The sequence below is a fragment of the Eucyclogobius newberryi genome, unplaced genomic scaffold (genome assembly GCF_026437365.1).
Source record: "Eucyclogobius newberryi isolate DKJ021-1_F unplaced genomic scaffold, fEucNew1.0.hap1 SCAF_7, whole genome shotgun sequence".
NCBI lineage: Eukaryota > Metazoa > Chordata > Actinopteri > Gobiiformes > Gobiidae > Eucyclogobius > Eucyclogobius newberryi.
In genome coordinates this window covers 4,191,629-4,211,328 of record NW_027316389.1, presented here as the reverse complement: position 1 = coordinate 4,211,328, position 19,700 = coordinate 4,191,629, and the positions used below count along the sequence as shown (strand labels likewise).

General features: G+C 48.0%; 1 protein-coding gene across 1 annotated transcript in view; it reads left to right on the top strand.

The window, feature by feature from the left end:
- Positions 1–18,443, top strand: part of kitlga (kit ligand a) — a 92,225-nt gene extending 73,782 nt beyond the window's left edge. The window contains exons 6-9 of the mRNA XM_072435550.1: positions 14,314–14,367; positions 16,876–16,967; positions 17,364–17,473; positions 18,381–18,443. Of these exons, the coding sequence (XP_072291651.1) occupies positions 14,314–14,367; positions 16,876–16,967; positions 17,364–17,473; positions 18,381–18,408 (284 nt within the window). The 3' untranslated portion in view covers positions 18,409–18,443. The remainder of the gene's footprint in view (positions 1–14,313; positions 14,368–16,875; positions 16,968–17,363; positions 17,474–18,380) is intronic.
- The last annotated feature ends 1,257 nt before the right edge of the window (positions 18,444–19,700 follow it).

Sequence of the window (19,700 nt, the reverse complement as noted above, 5' to 3'; positions counted from 1 at the left end):
TCAGGTTCAACTCCTGATTTAACCGTTTTCTGTGCTAATTAACCAATAATTCACGGTATTTTTAACGGCTAAACTTCGGCTCGTCGATGTCGTCGTGTAGAGACAGTTTGTGAATCCTTCTCTTTCTTTGTGGATTTATCTTCCGTCCTGGTTTAGTCCTGGTTTAGTCCTGGTTTAGTCCTGGTTTAGACCTGGTTTAGACCTGGTTTAGTCCTGGTTTAGTCCTGGTTTAGTCCTGGTTTAGTCCTGGTTTAGTCCTGGTTTAGACCTGGTATAGACCTGGTTTAGTCCTGGTTTAGTCCTGGTTTAGTCCTGGTTTAGTCCTGGTTTAATCCTGGTTTAGTCCTTGTTTAGTCCAGGTTTAGACCTGGTTTGGTCCTAGTTTAGTGCTAGTTTAGTCCTGGTTTAGACCTGGTTTAGTTCTGGTTTATTCCTAGTTTAGCCCTGATTTAGCCCTGGTTTAGACCAGGTTTAGTCCTAGTTTAATCCTGGTTTAGTCCTGGTTTAGACTTGGTTTAGTCCTTGTTTCGGCTTGGTTTTGTTCTGGTTTCGGCTTGGCTTAGTCCTGGCTAAGCCCTGGTTTAGTCCTGGTTTAGCCCTGGTTTAGTCCTGGTTTAGTCCTGGTTTAGTCCTGGTTTAGTCCTGGTTCAGCCCTGGTTTAGTCCTGGTTTAGTCCTGGTTTAGTCCTGGTTTAGTCCAGGTTTAGACCTGGTTTAGCCCTGGTTTAGTCCTGGTTTAGTCCTGGTTTAGTCCTGGTTTAGTCCTGGTTTGGACCTGGTTTAGTCCTGGTTTAGCCCTGGTTTAGTCCTGGTTTAGTCCTGGTTTAGACCTGGTTTAGTCCTGGTTTAGTCCTGGTTTGGACCTGGTTTAGTCCTGGTTTAGTCCTGGTTTAGTCCTGGTTTAGTCCTGGTTTAGACCTGGTTTAGTCCTGGTTTAGTCCTGGTTTAGTCCTGGTTTGGACCTGGTTTAGTCCTGGTTTAGTCCTGGTTTAGTCCTGGTTTAGTCCTGGTTTAGTCCTGGTTTAGACCTGGTTTAGACCTGGTTTAGTTCTGGTTTTCTTCTGGTTTTGTCCTGGTTTAGCCCTGGTTTAGCCCTGGTTTAGTCCTGGTTTAGTCCAGGTTTAGACCTGGTTTAGCCCTGGTTTAGTCCTGGTTTAGTCCTGGTTTAGTCCTGGTTTAGTCCTGGTTTAGTCCTGGTTTAGACCTGGTTTAGACCTGGTTTAGTCCTGGTTTAGTCCTGGTTTAGTCCTGGTTTAGTCCTGGTTTAGACCTGGTTTGGACCTGGTTTAGTCCTGGTTTAGCCCTGGTTTAGTCCTGGTTTAATCCTGGTTTAGTCCTGGTTTATTCCAGGTTTAGACCTGGTTTAGACCTGGTTTAGTCCTGGTTTAGCCCTGGTTTACTCCTGGTTTAGTCCTGGTTTAGTCCTGGTTTTGTCCTGGTTTAATCCTGGTTTAGTCCTGGTTTAGTCCAGGTTTAGACCTGGTTTGGTCCTAGTTTAGTGCTAGTTTAGTCCTGGTTTAGACCTGGTTTAGTTCTGGTTTATTCCTAGTTTAGCCCTGATTTAGCCCTGGTTTAGACCAGGTTTAGTCCTAGTTTAATCCTGGTTTAGTCCTGGTTTAGACTTGGTTTAGTCCTTGTTTCGGCTTGGTTTTGTTCTGGTTTAGTCCTGGTTTAGTCCTGGTTTAGTCCTGGTTTAGTCCTGGTTTAGACTTGGTTTAGTCCTGGTTTAGACCTGGTTTAGTCCTGGTTTAGTCTTGGTTTAGTCCTGGTTTCGGCTTGGTTTAGTCCTGGCTAAGCCCTGGTTTAGTCCTGGTTTAGCCCTGGTTTAGCCCTGGTTTAGTCCTGGTTTAGTCCTGGTTTAGTCCTGGTTCAGCCCTGGTTTAGTCCTGGTTTAGTCCTGGTTCAGCCCTGGTTTAGTCCTGGTTTAGTCCTGGTTTAGTCCTGGTTTAGTCCAGGTTTAGACCTGGTTTAGCCCTGGTTTAGTCCTGGTTTAGTCCTGGTTTAGTCCTGGTTTAGTCCTGGTTTAGTCCTGGTTTAGTCCTGGTTTGGACCTGGTTTAGTCCTGGTTTAGCCCTGGTTTAGTCCTGGTTTAGTCCTGGTTTAGACCTGGTTTAGTCCTGGTTTAGTCCTGGTTTGGACCTGGTTTAGTCCTGGTTTAGTCCTGGTTTAGTCCTGGTTTAGTCCTGGTTTAGACCTGGTTTAGTCCTGGTTTAGTCCTGGTTTAGTCCTGGTTTGGACCTGGTTTAGTCCTGGTTTAGTCCTGGTTTAGTCCTGGTTTAGTCCTGGTTTAGTCCTGGTTTAGACCTGGTTTAGACCTGGTTTAGTTCTGGTTTTCTTCTGGTTTTGTCCTGGTTTAGCCCTGGTTTAGCCCTGGTTTAGTCCTGGTTTAGTCCAGGTTTAGACCTGGTTTAGCCCTGGTTTAGTCCTGGTTTAGTCCTGGTTTAGTCCTGGTTTAGTCCTGGTTTAGTCCTGGTTTAGACCTGGTTTAGACCTGGTTTAGTCCTGGTTTAGTCCTGGTTTAGTCCTGGTTTAGTCCTGGTTTAGACCTGGTTTGGACCTGGTTTAGTCCTGGTTTAGCCCTGGTTTAGTCCTGGTTTAATCCTGGTTTAGTCCTGGTTTAGTCCAGGTTTAGACCTGGTTTAGACCTGGTTTAGTCCTGGTTTAGCCCTGGTTTACTCCTGGTTTAGTCCTGGTTTAGTCCTGGTTTTGTCCTGGTTTAATCCTGGTTTAGTCCTGGTTTAGTCCAGGTTTAGACCTGGTTTGGTCCTAGTTTAGTGCTAGTTTAGTCCTGGTTTAGACCTGGTTTAGTTCTGGTTTATTCCTAGTTTAGCCCTGATTTAGCCCTGGTTTAGACCAGGTTTAGTCCTAGTTTAATCCTGGTTTAGTCCTGGTTTAGACTTGGTTTAGTCCTTGTTTCGGCTTGGTTTTGTTCTGGTTTAGTCCTGGTTTAGTCCTGGTTTAGTCCTGGTTTAGTCCTGGTTTAGACTTGGTTTAGTCCTGGTTTAGACCTGGTTTAGTCCTGGTTTAGTCTTGGTTTAGTCCTGGTTTCGGCTTGGTTTAGTCCTGGCTAAGCCCTGGTTTAGTCCTGGTTTAGCCCTGGTTTAGCCCTGGTTTAGTCCTGGTTTAGTCCTGGTTTAGTCCTGGTTCAGCCCTGGTTTAGTCCTGGTTTAGTCCTGGTTTAGTCCTGGTTTAGTCCTGGTTTTGTTCTGGTTTAGTCCTGGTTTTGTTCTGGTTTTGTTCTGGTTTTGTTCTGGTTTAGACCTGGTTTAGACCTGGTTTAGTTCTGGTTTTCTTCTGGTTTTGTCCTGGTTTAGCCCTGGTTTAGCCCTGGTTTAGTCCTGGTTTAGTCCAGGTTTAGACCTGGTTTAGCCCTGGTTTAGTCCTGGTTTAGTCCTGGTTTAGTCCTGGTTTAGTCCTGGTTTGGACCTGGTTTAGTCCTGGTTTAGCCCTGGTTTAGTCCTGGTTTAGTCCTGGTTTAGACCTGGTTTAGTCCTGGTTTAGTCCTGGTTTGGACCTGGTTTAGTCCTGGTTTAGTCCTGGTTTAGTCCTGGTTTAGTCCTGGTTTAGACTTGGTTTAGTCCTGGTTTAGTCCTGGTTTAGTCCTGGTTTGGACCTGGTTTAGTCCTGGTTTGGACCTGGTTTAGTCCTGGTTTAGTCCTGGTTTAGTCCTGGTTTAGTCCTGGTTCAGTCCTGGTTTAGACCTGGTTTAGTCCTGGTTTAGTCCTGGTTTAGACCTGGTTTAGACCTGGTTTAGTTCTGGTTTTCTTCTGGTTTTGTCCTGGTTTAGCCCTGGTTTAGCCCTGGTTTAGTCCTGGTTTAGACCTGGTTTAGCCCTGGTTTAGTCCTGGTTTAGCCCTGGTTTAGTCCTGGTTTAGACCTGGTTTAGCCCTGGTTTAGTCCTGGTTTAGACCTGGTTTAGCCCTGGTTTAGTCCTGGTTTAGACCTGGTTTAGTCCTGGTTTAGTCCTGGTTTAGACCTGGTTTAGTCCTGGTTTAGTCCTGGTTTGGACCTGGTTTAGTCCTGGTTTAGTCCTGGTTTAGTCCTGGTTTAGACCTGGTTTAGCCCTGGTTTAGTCCTGGTTTAGCCCTGGTTTAGTCCTGGTTTAGACCTGGTTTAGTCCTGGTTTAGTCTTGGTTTAGTCCTGGTTTCGGCTTGGTTTAGTCCTGGCTAAGCCCTGGTTTAGTCCTGGTTTAGCCCTGGTTTAGCCCTGGTTTAGTCCTGGTTTAGTCCTGGTTTAGTCCTGGTTCAGCCCTGGTTTAGTCCTGGTTTAGTCCTGGTTTAGTCCTGGTTTAGTCCTGGTTTTGTTCTGGTTTAGTCCTGGTTTTGTTCTGGTTTTGTTCTGGTTTTGTTCTGGTTTAGACCTGGTTTAGACCTGGTTTAGTTCTGGTTTTCTTCTGGTTTTGTCCTGGTTTAGCCCTGGTTTAGCCCTGGTTTAGTCCTGGTTTAGTCCAGGTTTAGACCTGGTTTAGCCCTGGTTTAGTCCTGGTTTAGTCCTGGTTTAGTCCTGGTTTAGTCCTGGTTTGGACCTGGTTTAGTCCTGGTTTAGCCCTGGTTTAGTCCTGGTTTAGTCCTGGTTTAGACCTGGTTTAGTCCTGGTTTAGTCCTGGTTTGGACCTGGTTTAGTCCTGGTTTAGTCCTGGTTTAGTCCTGGTTTAGTCCTGGTTTAGACTTGGTTTAGTCCTGGTTTAGTCCTGGTTTAGTCCTGGTTTGGACCTGGTTTAGTCCTGGTTTGGACCTGGTTTAGTCCTGGTTTAGTCCTGGTTTAGTCCTGGTTTAGTCCTGGTTCAGTCCTGGTTTAGACCTGGTTTTGTCCTGGTTTAGCCCTGGTTTAGCCCTGGTTTAGTCCTGGTTTAGACCTGGTTTAGCCCTGGTTTAGTCCTGGTTTAGCCCTGGTTTAGTCCTGGTTTAGACCTGGTTTAGCCCTGGTTTAGTCCTGGTTTAGACCTGGTTTAGCCCTGGTTTAGTCCTGGTTTAGACCTGGTTTAGTCCTGGTTTAGTCCTGGTTTAGACCTGGTTTAGTCCTGGTTTAGTCCTGGTTTGGACCTGGTTTAGTCCTGGTTTAGTCCTGGTTTAGTCCTGGTTTAGACCTGGTTTAGCCCTGGTTTAGTCCTGGTTTAGCCCTGGTTTAGTCCTGGTTTAGACCTGGTTTAGCCCTGGTTTAGTCCTGGTTTAGACCTGGTTTAGTCCTGGTTTAGTCCTGGTTTAGACCTGGTTTAGTCCTGGTTTAGTCCTGGTTTGGACCTGGTTTAGTCCTGGTTTAGTCCTGGTTTGGACCTGGTTTAGTCCTGGTTTAGTCCTGGTTTGGACCTGGTTTAGCCCTGGTTTAGCCCTGGTTTAGACCTGGTTTAGTCCTGGTTTAGTCCTGGTTTGGACCTGGTTTAGTCCTGGTTTAGTCCTGGTTTGGACCTGGTTTAGTCCTGGTTTGGACCTGGTTTAGTCCTGGTTTGGACCTGGTTTAGTCCTGGTTTGGACCTGGTTTAGTCCTGGTTTGGACCTGGTTTAGCCCTGGTTTAGTCCTGGTTTAGTCCTGGTTTGGACCTGGTTTAGTCCTGGTTTAGTCCTGGTTTGGACCTGGTTTAGTCCTGGTTTGGACCTGGTTTAGTCCTGGTTTGGACCTGGTTTAGTCCTGGTTTGGACCTGGTTTAGTCCTGGTTTGGACCTGGTTTAGTCCTTGTTTAGTTCTGGTTTTCTTCTGGTTTTGTCCTGGTTTAGCCCTGGTTTAGCGCTGGTTTAGTCCTGGTTTAGACCTGGTTTAGCCCTGGTTTAGTCCTGGTTTAGCCCTGGTTTAGTCCTGGTTTAGACCTGGTTTAGCCCTGGTTTAGTCCTGGTTTAGACCTGGTTTAGCCCTGGTTTAGTCCTGGTTTAGACCTGGTTTAGTCCTGGTTTAGTCCTGGTTTAGACCTGGTTTAGTCCTGGTTTAGTCCTGGTTTGGACCTGGTTTAGTCCTGGTTTAGTCCTGGTTTAGTCCTGGTTTAGACCTGGTTTAGCCCTGGTTTAGTCCTGGTTTAGCCCTGGTTTAGTCCTGGTTTAGACCTGGTTTAGCCCTGGTTTAGTCCTGGTTTAGACCTGGTTTAGTCCTGGTTTAGTCCTGGTTTAGACCTGGTTTAGTCCTGGTTTAGTCCTGGTTTGGACCTGGTTTAGTCCTGGTTTAGTCCTGGTTTGGACCTGGTTTAGTCCTGGTTTAGTCCTGGTTTGGACCTGGTTTAGCCCTGGTTTAGCCCTGGTTTAGACCTGGTTTAGTCCTGGTTTAGTCCTGGTTTGGACCTGGTTTAGTCCTGGTTTAGTCCTGGTTTGGACCTGGTTTAGTCCTGGTTTGGACCTGGTTTAGTCCTGGTTTGGACCTGGTTTAGTCCTGGTTTGGACCTGGTTTAGTCCTGGTTTGGACCTGGTTTAGCCCTGGTTTAGCCCTGGTTTAGACCTGGTTTAGTCCTGGTTTAGTCCTGGTTTGGACCTGGTTTAGTCCTGGTTTAGTCCTGGTTTGGACCTGGTTTAGTCCTGGTTTGGACCTGGTTTAGTCCTGGTTTGGACCTGGTTTAGTCCTGGTTTGGACCTGGTTTAGCCCTGGTTTAGTCCTGGTTTAGTCCTGGTTTGGACCTGGTTTAGTCCTGGTTTAGTCCTGGTTTGGACCTGGTTTAGTCCTGGTTTGGACCTGGTTTAGTCCTGGTTTGGACCTGGTTTAGTCCTGGTTTGGACCTGGTTTAGTCCTGGTTTGGACCTGGTTTAGTCCTGGTTTGGACCTGGTTTAGTCCTTGTTTAGTTCTGGTTTTCTTCTGGTTTTGTCCTGGTTTAGCCCTGGTTTAGCCCTGGTTTAGTCCTGGTTTAGACCTGGTTTAGCCCTGGTTTAGTCCTGGTTTAGACCTGGTTTAGTCCTGGTTTAGTCCTGGTTTAGACCTGGTTTAGTCCTGGTTTAGTCCTGGTTTGGACCTGGTTTAGTCCTGGTTTAGTCCTGGTTCTGACCTGGTTTAGTCCTGGTTTAGTCCTGGTTTGGACCTGGTTTAGCCCTGGTTTAGCCCTGGTTTAGACCTGGTTTAGTCCTGGTTTAGTCCTGGTTTGGACCTGGTTTAGTCCTGGTTTAGTCCTGGTTTGGACCTGGTTTAGTCCTGGTTTGGACCTGGTTTAGTCCTGGTTTGGACCTGGTTTAGTCCTGGTTTGGACCTGGTTTAGTCCTGGTTTAGTCCTGGTTTAGTCCTGGTTTAGTCCTGGTTTAGTCCTGGTTTTGTTCTGGTTTAGTCCTGGTTTTGTTCTGGTTTTGTTCTGGTTTTGTTCTGGTTTAGACCTGGTTTAGACCTGGTTTAGTTCTGGTTTTCTTCTGGTTTTGTCCTGGTTTAGCCCTGGTTTAGCCCTGGTTTAGTCCTGGTTTAGTCCAGGTTTAGACCTGGTTTAGCCCTGGTTTAGTCCTGGTTTAGTCCTGGTTTAGTCCTGGTTTAGTCCTGGTTTGGACCTGGTTTAGTCCTGGTTTAGCCCTGGTTTAGTCCTGGTTTAGTCCTGGTTTAGACCTGGTTTAGTCCTGGTTTAGTCCTGGTTTGGACCTGGTTTAGTCCTGGTTTAGTCCTGGTTTAGTCCTGGTTTAGTCCTGGTTTAGACTTGGTTTAGTCCTGGTTTAGTCCTGGTTTAGTCCTGGTTTGGACCTGGTTTAGTCCTGGTTTGGACCTGGTTTAGTCCTGGTTTAGTCCTGGTTTAGTCCTGGTTCAGTCCTGGTTTAGACCTGGTTTAGTCCTGGTTTAGTCCTGGTTTAGACCTGGTTTAGACCTGGTTTAGTTCTGGTTTTCTTCTGGTTTTGTCCTGGTTTAGCCCTGGTTTAGCCCTGGTTTAGTCCTGGTTTAGACCTGGTTTAGCCCTGGTTTAGTCCTGGTTTAGCCCTGGTTTAGTCCTGGTTTAGACCTGGTTTAGCCCTGGTTTAGTCCTGGTTTAGACCTGGTTTAGCCCTGGTTTAGTCCTGGTTTAGACCTGGTTTAGTCCTGGTTTAGTCCTGGTTTAGACCTGGTTTAGTCCTGGTTTAGTCCTGGTTTGGACCTGGTTTAGTCCTGGTTTAGTCCTGGTTTAGACCTGGTTTAGCCCTGGTTTAGTCCTGGTTTAGCCCTGGTTTAGTCCTGGTTTAGACCTGGTTTAGCCCTGGTTTAGTCCTGGTTTAGACCTGGTTTAGTCCTGGTTTAGTCCTGGTTTAGACCTGGTTTAGTCCTGGTTTAGTCCTGGTTTGGACCTGGTTTAGTCCTGGTTTAGTCCTGGTTTGGACCTGGTTTAGTCCTGGTTTAGTCCTGGTTTGGACCTGGTTTAGCCCTGGTTTAGCCCTGGTTTAGACCTGGTTTAGTCCTGGTTTAGTCCTGGTTTGGACCTGGTTTAGTCCTGGTTTAGTCCTGGTTTGGACCTGGTTTAGTCCTGGTTTGGACCTGGTTTAGTCCTGGTTTGGACCTGGTTTAGTCCTGGTTTGGACCTGGTTTAGTCCTGGTTTGGACCTGGTTTAGCCCTGGTTTAGTCCTGGTTTAGTCCTGGTTTGGACCTGGTTTAGTCCTGGTTTAGTCCTGGTTTGGACCTGGTTTAGTCCTGGTTTGGACCTGGTTTAGTCCTGGTTTGGACCTGGTTTAGTCCTGGTTTGGACCTGGTTTAGTCCTGGTTTGGACCTGCTTTAGCCCTGGTTTAGTCCTGGTTTAGTCCTGGTTTGGACCTGGTTTAGTCCTGGTTTAGTCCTGGTTTGGACCTGGTTTAGTCCTGGTTTGGACCTGGTTTAGTCCTGGTTTAGTCCTGGTTTAGTCCTGGTTTAGTCCTTGTTTGTGAAGCCTTCTCGTTCTTGGAGCTTCTTTGACACTTTTACTCTTGACGTGTCGTCACATGGAAAGTTCCTGGAACACTCGGGACCCTCGGCAGAAAACGCGGCAATAACACTCGGCGAACAAACGACGAGGCGATTTACGTGCGGTTTTGTTCCATCAGATATCTCCCGTTTTGTTGTGGCGCCGGTTTGTTTTCCTGGAAAGTTGTGCCACATTCTGGCGTCCGGCCTCAGAGGTTCAGGAGGCGCTGGTTCTGGTCCTCTCTGCGGGACGTCCCGTCTGAGAGCAGCAAATCACACGCTCCAAACACGAAGAGAAACTCCAGGAAGAACTGTGGGAAACCTCAGGAATTCAGAAAACATTAGCACGTATTTACCAAAGGTCTAAACCAGGTCTAAACCAGGGCTAAACCAGGACTAAACCAGGTCCAAACCAAGACTAAACCAGGACTAAACCAGGTCCAAACCAGGACTAAACCAGGACTAAACCAGGGCTAAAGCAGGTCTAAACCAGGACTAAACCAGGGCTAAAGCAGGTCTAAACCAGGACTAAACCAGGGCTAAAGCAGGTCTAAAGCAGGTCTAAACCAGGGCTGAAGCAGGTCTAAACCAGGGCTAAAGCAGGTCTAAACCAGGGCTAAACCAGGGCTAAAGCAGGTCTAAACCAGGGCTAAACCAGATCTAAACCAGGTCTAAACCAGGACTAAACCAGGACTAAACCAGGACTAAACCAGGACTAAACAAGATCTAAACCAGGACTAAAGCAGGGCTGAACCAGGAATAAAACAGGACTAAACTAGGACTAAACCACGTCCAAACCAGGGCTAAACCAGGGCTAAACCAGGACTAAACCAGGACTAAACCAGGACTAAACCAGGTCTAAACCAGGACTAAACCAGGTCTAAAGCAGGACTAAATCAGGTCTAAACAAGGTCTAAACCAGGGCTAAACAAGGCCTAAACAAGGTCTAAACCAGGGCTAAACCAGGTCCAAACCAGGACTAAAGCAGGGCTAAACCAGGAATAAAACAGGACTAAACTAGGACTAAACCAGGTCTAAACCAGGGCTAAACCAGGACTAAACCAGGTCTAAACCAGGACTAAACCAGGACTAAACCAGGACTAAACCAGGACTAAACCAGGACCAAACCAGGACTAAACCAGGGCTAAACCAGGACTAAACCAGGACTAAACCAGGACTAAACCAGGACTAAACCAGGTCTAAACCAGGACTAAACCAGGACTAAACCAGGACTAAACCAGGACTAAACCAGGACCAAACCAGGACTAAACCAGGACTAAACCAAGTCTAAACCATGAATAAACCAGGTCTAAACCAGGACTAAACCAGGACTAAACCAGGACTAAACCAGGACTAAACCAGGACCAAACCAGGACTACACCAGGACCATACCAGGACTAAACCAAGTCTAAACCAGGAATAAACCAGGTCTAAACCAGGTCTAAACCAGGAGTAAACCAGGACTAAACCAGGACTAAACCAGGACTAAACCAGGGCTAAACCATGAATAAACCAGGTCTAAACCAGGACTAAACCAGGACTAAACCAGGACTAAACCAGGACCAAACCAGGGCTAAACCAGGACTAAACCAGGTCTAAACCAGGTCTAAACCAGGACTAAACCAGGACTAAACCAGGACTAAACCAGGTCTAAAGCAGGACTAAATCAGGTCTAAACAAGGTCTAAACCAGGGCTAAACAAGGCCTAAACAAGGTCTAAACCAGGGCTAAACCAGGTCCAAACCAGGACTAAAGCAGGGCTAAACCAGGAATAAAACAGGACTAAACTAGGACTAAACCAGGTCTAAACCAGGGCTAAACCAGGACTAAACCAGGTCTAAACCAGGACTAAACCAGGACTAAACCAGGACTAAACCAGGACTAAACCAGGACCAAACCAGGACTAAACCAGGGCTAAACCAGGACTAAACCAGGACTAAACCAGGACTAAACCAGGACTAAACCAGGTCTAAACCAGGACTAAACCAGGACTAAACCAGGACTAAACCAGGACTAAACCAGGACCAAACCAGGACTAAACCAGGACTAAACCAAGTCTAAACCATGAATAAACCAGGTCTAAACCAGGACTAAACCAGGACTAAACCAGGACTAAACCAGGACTAAACCAGGACCAAACCAGGACTACACCAGGACCATACCAGGACTAAACCAAGTCTAAACCAGGAATAAACCAGGTCTAAACCAGGTCTAAACCAGGAGTAAACCAGGACTAAACCAGGACTAAACCAGGACTAAACCAAGTCTAAACCATGAATAAACCAGGTCTAAACCAGGACTAAACCAGGACTAAACCAGGACTAAACCAGGACCAAACCAGGGCTAAACCAGGACTAAACCAGGTCTAAACCAGGTCTAAACCAGGACTAAACGAAGACTAAACAAGGACTAAACCAGGACCAAATCAGGGCTAAACAAGGACTAAACCAGGACCTCGACAGAAGAAATAAATATGTTGAACTCACAAGTTGTAAAGAAAACAAGATAAACAAAAGTGATTTATTTTTCCAGTGCGTCAGATCCACATCTGTCCAAACACTTTTCTGTCTTTGACTGAAGTCACCTGGACGCAGGGTGTCCTGAGGACCATCGTCCACCTCCACCTCTCTCTCTTGTCTCTCTCCACCTCCACCTCTCTCTCTTGTCTCTCTCCACCTCCATCTCTCTCCACCTCCATCTCTCTCCACCTCCATCTCTCTCCACCTCCATCTCTCTCTCCATCTCTTGCTTCTTCTCCCTGTGGCGAGAGGAGGTTGGGGACTTCCCTCCCACTTTAACCTTCTCTTTCTGAGTCATTGGTCGAGCGGTTCAACTGTAATGTTTGTCAAGGCCCTGGTTTAGTCCTGGTTTAGACCTGGTTTAGTCCTGGTTTAGACTTGGTTTAGACCTGGTTTAGTCCTGGTTTAGACCTGGTTTAGACCTGGTTTAGTCCTGGTTTAGACCTGGTTTAGTCCTGGTTTAGACCTGGTTTAGACCTGGTTTAGTCCTGGTTTAGACCTGGTTTAGTCCTGGTTTAGACCTGGTTTAGACCTGGTTTAGTCCTGGTTTAGACCTGGTTTAGTCCTGGTTTAGACCTGGTTTAGTCCTGGTTTAGTCCTGGTTTAGACCTGGTTTAGTCCTGGTTTAGACCTGGTTTAGTCCTGGTTTAGACCTGGTTTAGTCCTGGTTTAGTCCTGGTTTAGACCTGGTTTAGTCCTGATTTAGTCCTGGTTTAGACCTGGTTTAGTCCTGGTTTAGACCTGGTTTAGACCTGGTTTAGTCCTGGTTTAGACCTGGTTTAGTCCTGGTTTAGTCCTGGTTTAGTCCTGATTTAGTCCTGGTTTAGTCCTGGTTTAGTCCTAGTTTAGTCCTGATTTAGTCCTGGTTTAGTCCTGGTTTAGTCATGGTTTAGTCCTGGTTTAGACCTGGTTTAGTCCTGGTTTAACCCTGGTTTAGACCTGGTTTAGTCCTGGTTTAACCCTGGTTTAGACCTGGTTTAATCCTGGTTTTGTCCTGGTTTAGCCCTGGTTTAGTCCTGGTTTAGTCCTAGTTTAGTCCTGATTTAGTCCTGGTTTAGTCATGGTTTAGTCCTGGTTTAGACCTGGTTTAGACCTGGTTTAGTCCTGGTTTAACCCTGGTTTAGACCTGGTTTAATCCTGGTTTAGTCCTGGTTTAGACCTGGTTTAGTCCTGGTTTAGTCCTGGTTTGGTCCTGGTTTAGTCCTGGTTTAGTCCTGGTTTAGTCCTGGTTTAGTCCTGGTTTAGTCCTGGTTTAGACCTGGTTTAGTCCTGGTTTGGTCCTGGTTTAGTCCTGGTTTAGTCCTGGTTTGGTCCTGGTTTGGTCCTGGTTTAGTCCTGGTTTGGTCCTGGTTTGGTCCTGGTTTAGTCCTGGTTTAGTCCTGGTTTGGTCCTGGTTTAGTCCTGGTTTAGTCCTGGTTTAGTCCTGGTTTAGTCCTGGTTTAGTCCTGGTTTAGACCTGGTTTAGTCCTGGTTTGGTCCTGGTTTAGTCCTGGTTTAGTCCTGGTTTGGTCCTGGTTTGGTCCTGGTTTAGTCCTGGTTTAGTCCTGGTTTAGACCTGGTTTAGTCCTGGTTTGGTCCTGGTTTAGTCCTGGTTTAGTCCTGGTTTGGTCCTGGTTTAGTCCTGGTTTGGTTCTGGTTTAGTCCTGGTTTAGTCCTGGTTTGGTCCTGGTTTAGTCCTGGTTTAGTCCTGGTTTAGTCCTGGTTTGGTCCTGGTTTAGTCCTGGTTTAGTCCTGGTTTAGTCCTGGTTTAGTCTTGCTCTGGCTCTGGTAAAGTTCAGTTGTGCCGCCGGCATTGAAACTGACAAGACAACATTCTTCAGCTGACACCAAAGAGAGTAAAAGAGTAAAAGAGGGAGAGAGTAAAAGAGGGAGAAAGTAAAAGAGGGAGAGAGTAAAAGAGTAAAAGAGGGAGAGAGTAAAAGAGGGAGAAAGTAAAAGAGGGAGAGAGTAAAAGAGTAAAAGAAGGAGAGAGTAAAAGAAGGAGAGAGTAAAAGAGGGAGAGAGTAAAAGAAGGAGAGAGTAAAAGAGGGAGAGAGTAAAAGAAGGAGAGAGTAAAAGAGTAAAAGAAGGAGAGAGTAAAGAGTAAAAGAGGGAGAGATTAAAAGAGGGAGAGAGTAAAAGAAGGAGAGAGTAAAAGAGTAAAAGAAGGAGAGAGTAAAGAGTAAAAGAGGGAGAGATTAAAAGAGGGAGAGAGTAAAAGAGGGAGAGAGTAAAAGAGTAAAAGAAGGAGAGAGTAAAGAGTAAAAGAAGGAGAGAGTAAATGAGGGAGAGAGTAAAAGAGGGAGAGATTAAAAGAGGGAGAGAGTAAAAGAAGGAGAGAGTAAAAGAGTAAAAGAAGGAGAGAGTAAAAGAGGGAGGGATTAAAAGAGTAAAAGAAGGAGAGAGTAAAAGAGGGAGGGATTAAAAGAGGGAGAGAGTAAAAGAGGGAGAGAGTAAAAGGAGAGAGTAAAAGAGTAAAAGAAGGAAAGAGTAAAAGAGGTAGAGAGTAAAAGAAGGAGAGAGTAAAAGGAGAGAGTAAAAGAGTAAAAGAAGGAGAGAGTAAAAGAGGGAGAGATTAAAAGAGTAAAAGAAGGAGAGAGTAAAAGAGGGAGGGATTAAAAGAGGGAGAGAGTAAAAGAGGGAGAGAGTAAAAGGAGAGAGTAAAAGAGTAAAAGAAGGAGAGAGTAAAAGAGGGAGAGAGTAAAAGAGGGAGAGAGTAAAAGAGTAAAAGAGGGAGAGTGTAAAAGAGGGAGAGAGTAAAAGAGGGAGAGAGTAAAAGGAGAGAGTAAAAGAGTAAAAGAAGGAGAGAGTAAAAGAGGTAGAGAGTAAAAGAAGGAGAGAGTAAAAGGAGAGAGTAAAAGAGTAAAAGAAGGAGAGAGTAAAAGAGGGAGAGAGTAAAAGAGGGAGAGAGTAAAAGAGTAAAAGAGGGAGAGTGTAAAAGAGGGAGAGAGTAAAAGTGTAAAAGAAGGAGAGAGTAAAAGTCCACTGTCCTAACATCGTGTCCTCTGTGTCCTCTTGGTGTCTCCAGGTCCCACAGAGTCCGTGAGTGAAGTGTGTCCGCCCCAGAGGAACTGCCAGCCTCGTAAGTCTCCCCATTCTTCAAACACCAGATAAAATCGACCTAGCGGCAAATCCTGAGGCCGAAGGCGCCAAACGACCACTTTGATGCCAAAACGTTCACCGCAATTTTCTCCGCTCAAAGTTTGACAAATGGATCCGTCGGCGATGAAGGAAGCGATAATGAGACAAATGATGAACGAGGCAGAGTTCAACACGTTTCACACGGTTTCGAAACCGTGAACAAAATACGATGGTCTTCGTGGAACGTCTTCTCTTCTCGAGGATCATTTGAATTAAGAAATAATCAAAAAATCACTATTTTAATCGGTTAAAACGACCAAAACGACTTAGAACGGCCTCTTATCTCGTCTTGACCTGTTTAAATCTCGACACTTGGGATTCTTTTCACTCTTTACGCACTTCCAAATCGCTTTGAGGCAGCGACCGTCGCTCGAGCTGAAACCGCACGTGTCGTTCTCGGGTTTGATGAAAGCGCGTCGCCGTGGTTACGCCGCGAGGCTCAGGGCCCGGGCTCGTCTGAACCTGCCAAATTAGTTTACTCCAGTCCACCTGGAGAAGCTCCGGAACTCACTCGCTCCGGGAGCTGGACGTGTCCTGCGGTCAAGAACATCGAGGTCTGACGTTCACTGACGGTCACTGACGGTCTCTGACGGTCTCTGACTGTCACTGACGGTCACTGATTGTCACTGATTGTCACTGATGGTCACTGATGGTCACTGATGGTCACAGACGGTCTCTGACGGTCTCTGACAGTCACTGACGGTCTCTGACGGTCACTGACGGTCACTGACGGTCACTGACGGTCTCTGACGGTCTCTGACGGTCTCTGACGGTCACTGACGGTCTCTGACGGTCACTGACGGTCACTGATGGTCACTGACGGTCGATGGTCTCTGACGGCCTCTGACGGTCTCTGACGGTCTCTGACGGTCTCTGACGGTCTCTGACAGTCACTGACGGTCTCTGACGGTCACTGACGGTCACTGACGGTCACTGACGGTCTCTGACGGTCTCTGACGGTCTCTGGCGGTCTCTGACGGTCTCTGACGGTCACTGACGGTCTCTGACGGTCACTGACAGTCACTGACGGTCTCTGACGGTCACTGACGGTCACTGACGGTCTCTGACGGTCTCTGACTGTCACTGACGGTCACTGATTGTCACTGATTGTCACTGATGGTCACTGATGGTCACTGATGGTCACAGACGGTCTCTGACGGTCTCTGACAGTCACTGACGGTCTCTGACGGTCACTGACGGTCACTGACGGTCACTGACGGTCTCTGACGGTCTCTGACGGTCTCTGACGGTCACTGACGGTCTCTGACGGTCACTGACGGTCACTGATGGTCACTGACGGTCGATGGTCTCTGACGGCCTCTGACGGTCACTTACGGTCGCTGACGGTCGCTGACGGTCGCTGACGGTCGCTGACGGTCGCTGACGGTCGATGGTCACTGACGGTCTCTGACGGTCACTGACGGTCTCTGACGGTCTCTGACGGTCTCTGACGGTCTCTGACAGTCTCTGACGGTCACTGACGGTCTCTGACGGTCTCTGACAGTCTCTGACGGTCACTGACGGTCTCTGACGGTCTCTGACGGTCTCTGACGGTCACTGACGGTCTCTGACGGTCTCTGATGGTCACTGACGGTCACTGACGGTCACTGACGGTCACTGATGGTCACTGACGGTCTCTGACGGTCACTGACAGTCTCTGACGGTCACTGACGGTCACTGACGGTCACTGACGGTCTCTGACGGTCACTGACGGTCATTGACGGTCTCTGACGGTCTCTGACGGTCACTGACGGTCTCTGACGGTCTCTGGCGGTCTCTGACGGTCACTGACGGTCACTGACGGTCGATGGTCTCTGACGGCCTCTGACGGTCACTTACGGTCGCTGACGGTCGATGGTCACTGACGGTCACTGATGGTCACTGACGGTCTCTGACGGTCTCTGACGGTCGATGGTCACTGACTGTCACTGACGGTCACTGATGGTCACTGACGGTCTCTGACGGTCACTGACGGTCTCTGACGGTCTCTGACGGTCGATGGTCACTGACTGTCACTGACGGTCACTGACGGTCTCTGACGGTCTCTGACGGTCGATGGTCACTGACTGTCACTGACGGTCACTGATGGTCACTGACGGTCTCTGACGGTCTCTGACGGTCACTGATGGTCACTGACGTTCACTGACGGTCACTGACGGTCACTGACGGTCACTGACGGTCACTGACGGTCACTGATTGTCACTGATTGTCACTGATGGTCACTGATGGTCACTGATGGTCACAGACGGTCTCTGACGGTCTCTGACAGTCTCTGACGGTCACTGACGGTCACTGACGGTCTCTGACGGTCACTGATGGTCACTGATGGTCACAGACGGTCTCTGACAGTCACTGATGGTCACTGATTGTCACTGACGGTCACTGATGGTCACTGACGTCACTGGCATTGTTGCATGTTCTAACTGTGTTGCCGTTGGTTCTGTTTCAGAAAAGCGGATTCTGTCTGAAGTCCTGGAGCGCAGCCTCCTGTCGCTGCTCTTCATCCCTCTGTTAGCCATCATCTTCCTCCTCGTCTGGAAGGTAGCTCCGCCTTTTCTCCGCCTGCTTTATGCCGTAGCCACTTTTACGGGTCGTCGCGGTCCAAAAGTGTCTGGGTCCAAAGTCTGGCCCCTGAGAGGTTCTGGGGCTCCAGGTGGACTTTAGCTCAAGGGGAGGAGCTTAACATTACGGCTAGATGATTGGACGAGAGAGAACGCAGACTCAGGCCAAAACAAGACGGGAAAAAAGCAGAAAGAAACACAAAATAATCATTTGTGACTTGATCTTGTGCTAAAGCGCCCTAGCATCAAATGTAGCCGTTACTCGAGAGTCTGCGAAGCGTTACGTTTGTGCGTCAAACTCGTCAATGTGCGATGTGCGTCAGAACAATCGGATACAAGAATATGTCTAAATCTGTTGACGGCGTTTTTGTTTCAGTTGCGATCTCGGAGGAGCAGCGAGGACCTGGAGCAGGCTCAGGCTGAAGAGGAGCACTTCACCGGAGCAGAAGCCAGCGCGCCGCCGCTAGACGCCGACCTATCTGAAAAGTAAGAGCCGGGCGGGGTCCACACGGGTCACGGGCGGGGTCGGACCTGGGTCACCGCGCGGGGGGTCGGACCTGGGTTGGACCTGGGTCACCGCGCGGGGGGTCGGACCTGGGTCACCGCGCGGGGGGTCGGACCTGGGTCACCGCGCGGGGGGTCGGACCTGGGTCACCGCGCGGGGGGTCGGACCTGGGTCGGACCTGGGTCACCGCGCGGGGGGTCGGTCACCGCGCGGGGGGTCGGACCTGGGTCACCGCGGGGCGCACGGACTCAGTTGGACTATGGGAAACAACAAACGAGACCAGCAAAAAATTAGAGCCACATGAGCAAAGGTCGTGAAGTAGGCGTGGCTGTTGATTGCCCTGGTGTGGAGAGGCCTCGGCCAATCAGGAACAGAGACGTCGAGGGGGCCTCCAATGACAAGGCCCAGAGCAGCCATGTTGGGAAGGGAATGAGGCTAGCGGCTAACTTATGCTAACGTCCCAAGTTGCCCAGTCAAAGTCCAATATTTATAGTAATTGAGTCATCTTTATCCCCCCAATTCAAGACGCGATTACTCCCCTACCCCCCAGACACACCCGCTACCCCCCAGACACACCCACTACCCCCCAGTCACGCCCACTACCCCCCAGACACGCCCACCACTTGCTTGAGTCATCTTCCCTCTTCACTCGCCAGCTTTTTACACACTTCATTTCAGCGCGCGCGCACACACACACAGAGGAAAGTAGACGATGTCGCTGTGTCCCGGGCAGCGTCTGCGATGTCGCCGTGTCCCGGGCAGCGTCTGCGATGTCGCCGTGTCCCGGGCGGCGTCTGCGATGTCGCCGTGTCCCGGGCGGCGTCTGCGATGTCGCTGTGTCCCTGTCTCCATCTTGCGCCTCACTCTCTCTCCTCTCGTCCTCCACAGGAACCAGCTCAATGCCGTGACGGTGTGAAGCTCCTCGCCGTCTGCCGCAGTAAACTGGTACGCTTCATCTGTCGCCACGACAACCAACGTCTTTATGCCTCAAATGTAACACCAAAACTAGTGTGAAAAATAAAGTTATTCACAATTATTGACCAAAAAAATGTATTCACTTTAATTCACATTGTCGTTCCTCCAGCTTCAGTTTAGACCAGGGGTGGGCAAACTAATCAAATAATAGATTCAATTTTCTGCCTATATTTGACAGAAAAGTGATATTTGGGCCGGCCTCTGCTACTGGCCTGGACTCCAATACGGCCCTCGGAGGAAAATAACTGCCCACCCCTGTTTTAGAATGATAATCAGAATAATTAGAATAATCATAATAATTGTAATAAGCACATTTATTTACACAAACACACAAACCAACAAACAAACACGCAAACAAACACACAAACACACACACAAACCAACAAACACAAACACAAACAAACACACAAACACACAAACACACACACAAACCAACAAACACAAACACAAACAAACACACAAACACACAAACACACAAACACACAAACCAACACAAACACAGAACATTTGGACTGAAACTCGAGTATTATGAGCAGGTTCTGACCTTAAATCTCCAGCACAGGCCAATATTTACTTTGGACTGAACAAGTGCTAAAGGAAAGACACAACTCTTTATTTTACCACTTGAGCACAAAGTGTGTGATTCCACTGCTGTTCTGGACAAAAACACGACTGAAACAACACGTTTACATTTCACATGAAGAGCCGCGTCAAAAGCTCCACAAATCCCAAAATAATCAACACTAAAACTAACATAATAGATACACTTACGCTAACTCTGCGGCTCAGCTAGAGTTAGCTTCAGAGTTCCCTTCAGAGTTAGTTTCAGAGTTAGCTTCAGAGTTAGCTTCAGAGTTCCCTTCAGAGTTAGCTTCAGAGTTAGCTTCAGACTTCCCTTCAGAGTTAGCTTCAGAGTTAGCTTCAGCGTTCCCTTCAGACTTCCCTTCAGAGTTCCCTTCAGAGTTAGCTTCAGAGTTAGCTTCAGCGTTCCCTTCAGACTTCCCTTCAGAGTTCCCTTCAGTTTGCTTCAGGGTTTGCTTCAGAGTTCGCTTCAGAGTTCGCTTCAGAGTTCGCTTCAGAGTTCGCTTCAGAGTTCGCTTCAGAGTTAGCTTCAGAGTTTGCTTCAGAGTTTGCTTCAGAGTTAGCTTCAGGGTTCGCTTCAGAGTTAGCTTAAGAGTTCGCTTCAGAGTTCGCTTCAGAGTTCGCTTCAGAGTTAGATTCAGAGTTAGCTTC